At 33.6% G+C, this 5115-nt stretch overlaps 1 protein-coding gene across 1 annotated transcript; it reads left to right on the top strand.

Annotated features, from left to right (window-relative positions):
• The first annotated feature begins 838 nt into the window (after window positions 1–838).
• Window positions 839–3000, top strand: LOC108827893 (uncharacterized). Its single transcript, XM_018601410.2, has 4 exons — window positions 839–1111; window positions 1814–2320; window positions 2415–2546; window positions 2633–3000. Exons 1-4 carry the CDS (start codon window positions 932–934, stop codon window positions 2708–2710), a joined length of 897 nt encoding a protein of 298 aa, XP_018456912.1. The 5' UTR covers window positions 839–931; the 3' UTR covers window positions 2711–3000.
• The last annotated feature ends 2115 nt before the right edge of the window (window positions 3001–5115 follow it).

The following is a 5115-nucleotide window of genomic DNA, read 5'->3' as shown; positions in this document are numbered from 1 at the left end:
ACGATCATGTAATCCACGATACTCTTTTTCATGTATTTAAATGGATCAAAAATAAAAATTTATATTACTGTTTATGAGCAGCGTAACTTAATTTCACACATCATATACCGTCTTCCTACACAAATCGAACACGACTCTTAAAAAATAAAAATCGAACACGAGGGTACAGCTATAAATTTTCCTTATCAAATCATCATGATTTCACCTGCTGTAATAGTTTATATAAATTTTACTCCTCATAAGGCATCTATGTTATTAAAGTCAAATCAGATTGAAATCCTTTTGACTAAAAAAGGAAGAAAATATGCAAGTAAGATCAACATATAGCAAATTTTGATTAATTGTTAGCACATTTTATTCTTACTCATGTCACGCATTTGAATTAATATGATTTGTTTTCTTAATTAATCTAAAGTAGGAGTATAATCTACATTGTGGATTTTTTGTAATGTGTATGCATTATTTTGAAGAAGATAAATATCTAAGAGTTGACAAAAAAAGAAGGTAAATATCAAAGAAGATGAAGACAAAACACGTAAAAAACTCAGGTAAAAAACACGTAAAAACAAAATATTTGTGGTAATCTGTGAATTTTTCGAAACAGTAAAACATCAGACACGAGATAAAAATGAACCAAGAAAATTTATATTGATGAAAGCAATAAAACACTAAAAACAAAAGGTTCTGATCATTATATATGAATATAACTATTAAATACCCTTTTGTTTTATATTATGCCGGAAAAAATTGTATTTTTAATAGAATGGCCCTTTTCCTCTATAGTGTGTCCACAGTAGCATCAATAAAATAAATAAATAAACATAACAAAGCGTCTCTCTTTCATAAAAAGGGCAAGAGGAGGAGCAAAGTACTAAACTTTTTCCTCTCAAATTCACAACTTTGGCCTCTGTATTATTGTTTGCTTTCTTCTATGTCCACTTTCTCCTCTTTTTCTCCATTTCATACTTCCAAGCTTTTCTCTCACAAAGAGGACGAACAAAAAATGTATGCAGATTCAGGGTTAATGCCCCGTTACATGCAAACTTGTTCTCCAGATATTCACCAATTTGAAGACCTCTTCAAATCATACAAGCTCTCGGATGAAGAAATGGTTTGAATTTTTTTTTCTTCTTTTCATTTCCACTCTTTATCTCACTGCATTTGAATATTTTAAGATCATCTTTTCCTTTTTAATTACTTGTAGATGATTCTTCTACCTTTTCTGGTCACTGATATTCTATGTTATAGGTTTCCCTTGGAAGATTCTGATAGTTTTTTTTTTGTCTTTTGATGAAACTAAGATTCTTTCTTCCTCTATTTTGGTTTATGGAGTTAAAGGTTGGGAGTGTTTAGATGAGAAAAGCCAAATTGTCTACTAGTGAAGTTGATTAACTTGTGGTGTCAACTGTTTTAACTTTTAAGTGGCCACTTGATGAGATATTTTTGTTCCACTGACCTGACAACAAGTGTCTTTTTGGCTGCTGAGAAAGTTGAGTAGGAAAATAAATTTTCTTTTTCTTTTTTCTTTCATAAGAAAAGCAGAATCTTCTTGATTAAACAGAATCTTCTTCTTCAGCAAAAAGCCAAACGTTTCTTTTCACATGAGATTCCGCGAACTCTGGGACATGAGGATTCCTTGTTCTTCAAGACTTGTTCTTTTCCATTTATATACTACTAATGGATTTGTATTCTTGAAGGAGACCACTCGTAACAAGATTTTTAAGATCTGTTCTTGTATTGTCTCAAATGTCTCTAACTATTTTCTGTTTTGTTTGTGGTCTTTGATTCTCATGTGATTTTTTTTTTTTTGCAGAGAAATGGTTTTGCTGAACGATCAAACCTACCTGAGTATGATATTGGAGAAGAAGGAGATCTCTTCAACGCTCCTGATTCAATTCTTGAAGAGCCAATCTTAACCGTTGATCCGCTCTCAGCTGCCTTAACGATGATCTCTTGCGGGGAAGACTCTTCCCAAGGGCTTTGTGATCTTCCTGACCTCGATCTCGGGTCGTTTCAGAGCGATCAGCAGCTTCTTGACAATGCCTTCTATGAATGCGAGCAAGATCTCATGATGAAATCAGCTACGATGGAGTCTCCACTATCTGAAGTTTTGGACGTCAAGAACATCTCTGTCGTGACTACGGGGATCAACGAGAGCCAGGATATGCAGAAGAGCGTAAGCTCGGGGAAGCTGCGCTCTATGGATTGGTCACATGCACAGCAAGAGGCTGTTGTGGTTCAGAACTTCCCTGGTTTTGCTCAGTTGGATTTTGGTTCTGATTATAGGATGCGACGAGCCTTTAGTGAAGGCGACATACAGGTTTGAGTCTTTGTGAAACATTTGTTTTGTTGAATCATCAAGAATATGAAGAAACGATGTTGATTAGATTTGTCTGTTTTTTTTATGAGAGCAGAAACTAGGGACTGGTCATTTTCAGTCTCCGTTGGATATGATTATTGTGAGCTGTACTTCAGAGGATCGACGTGAGAAGCTTTCTCGATACAGGAACAAGAAGAGCAGGCGAAATTTCGGGCGTAAAATCAAGGTAGACAAAGCAAAACCCTCTAGATGACTTGAGTAGTACGTAATCTTTTTTTGGTTCAAAGATAGTCAAAGATTGTTTGGTTTCAGTATGCTTGTAGGAAAGCTCTTGCAGATAACCAACCGAGGATCCGAGGAAGGTTTGCGAAAACAGAGGAGCGGAAATAGAATGGTTTCAAATGAATGGGGCTGAGTAAAATGAAGAACTTGAAAACATAAGGAGATAAAGCCTATCGCATCAGAAACTAGTTTTGTTTAATATATGTATAGAATTAAAATGTTATAAGCCTTTAGTTAGTGTTTTCTTGTGTATAAAAATGGTTTATCTGAATAAGCTTCTTGTTGAAAGAAATGTAGGTACAGAAGTGTTAAGTAATGGAGGTGAAATATGTGAAAATGTATGAATGTATAAAATTCTGAATATTTATTATATACATTAGATCATGTGAAATGAAAAATGTGATTGATGTTTCTTTGCTAATAATAATACTTGTTTTGGTTGCCTGGTCTCGAACAGAGTAAAGAGTAACAGGGGACTACTAAGAGCATGTTTATCCCACAACCCCAAATGGGGTTCTTTCTTTTTTTTTTCTCTTTTCATCCGACTTAAAAAAAAAGAAAAAATAAACCAATCGTGGGCCACCACGTTTCAGTGCAGCCCACGATTATGAACAAACCCAACTCATTTTGTTTCTTCCTCAGACGACTTTTTTTTTTGTTTTTGAGAATTTGGTGGGTCCCCCTCCTTCTCTCCTCCCTTAAGATACGACCAAAACACTGCGATAAACCTGCTCTAATATTCGAAATCAAGAAACCGATAGTGTATTTTTGTATGAATTGAATTAGCTTTCTCTTTTTGATTTTAGGAAAATACGGATCCAGTCATGAAACAGACAAAAGGTAGATATGGTTCTGAAATTGGAACTTTTGGAACCAACTCTAAATCACTTTCTATGTAAAAATGAAACTTTTGGAATCAATTCTAAGGGGGGTTATTGGTAAAGGAATTCTAATAGAGTTATAAAATTTGGAGATTCCATTGTTATTGGTGTATAAATTTTTAAAATCTTAGTAAAATCTTTTGTTATTGGGGTGAAGATTTTTAAATTCCATTCAAATCTTTTGTTATTAGAAAAGTTTACTTATCATTGATTTATCAATTCTATTAAAATCTATTTTTATTGGAATGCAAATTTCTTTTGTTTTTACTTATAAGACTCAATTTTGAGAATATCATGTATAATCATAAAATTTATAGAATCTGTGTAGTAAAAACACACAAACACACATAAGTACGTAACTGAATAATGCAACCACACAAATCAAAACCTTATGATGATCTTATGTGGCACACTCAGGCCCTTCATGGTTACAAGCTCGCATACAACTCGAAGCCTCTTGTTCTTCGTAACCTGCATGGCTCTCAGAAGCACCAGTAAGTGATGGTGTGCTCAGTAAAGCCTCGGTTTTTAAGCCGTTCTCATCTTCTGAAACAGCTTTGAAAAGCTCTGTTTTTTTTTTCATTTCAACACCTATTGGTTTGCAACTTTTGTTTTCTTTATAATTTTGGTACCTTTCAACTGTGTCAACGGAAACTCTGAAGTTTATTTTAATGATAAAAAGGGACCTTATTCCCTTTTCTTTTATCGTATCATCATTAATTTGTTACCTTATAAAAATAATAACAATCAATGGAATTATATACAAATCAATAACAACTTATGGAAATCTATACAAAAGTATATGATAAAATTTGTTAAGTCTACTTAACTTAAAAAATTTCCACAACCTGTAGAATCACCAAACTCCACAAAAACTCTTTGTTCCAATAACCCCCCCCCCCCCCAAAATCACTTTTGGAACCAACTCTAAATCACTTTCTAAATTTTTTGATTTGATTATTTTTCAATTTAAAATTTGATTTAGAATTCTAAGACTATATCTATTGTTGGAGATGGTCTAATTTCCCATAGTCAAGTCCCAATTATTTAAATGTAAACGTTGTGGGATTTAAATGTAACACTTTCACATTGTGCTCACTGCAAGTAAAATTAATTTCACTGGGTCTTATATTGATTTGGGCTTGTAGGCTGTAATCAAGAACAAAATAGTAATTTCTATTTCTTACCTTCTTTAAATAAAGAAACTTCTTCTTCTCCGATGATTTCCATCTTCCTTCCATAAACATCAAACAAAAAAATCAGAGAAAATGTTTCTAGTTAAGTTTTTTTCAGAACCCACCCCTACTCTTGTTGTTGGAGCTTCCATCGCTGTTACCTCTGTTGCTGTTTTTGCTTTATCACTTAACCATGTGCGAAACAAGATGACAAGAGCACAAAGAAAAGAGGCAACAAGGAAGGCAAACGCTGCAAAGGCTGAAAATAAGGAAACTAAAGATCAGGAGATCAAAGACAATTTAAATTTCAACCAGGACATGGATGCAATCAGGAAAAAGGAGAGGGATGATGAGAAAGAAGGCTTCGAAGGTGACACTTTTTGTTTAGTTAGAAAATGTAGTTAAACCTTATGCACAAATGTTGTTCAAAATTTTTCTTTCTTTCTTTTTAACATCT

Source organism: Raphanus sativus, chromosome 2, assembly GCF_000801105.2.
Source record: "Raphanus sativus cultivar WK10039 chromosome 2, ASM80110v3, whole genome shotgun sequence".
NCBI classification, from domain to species: Eukaryota; Viridiplantae; Streptophyta; class Magnoliopsida; order Brassicales; family Brassicaceae; genus Raphanus; species Raphanus sativus.
This window is presented reverse-complemented; position numbering and strand designations above follow the sequence as displayed.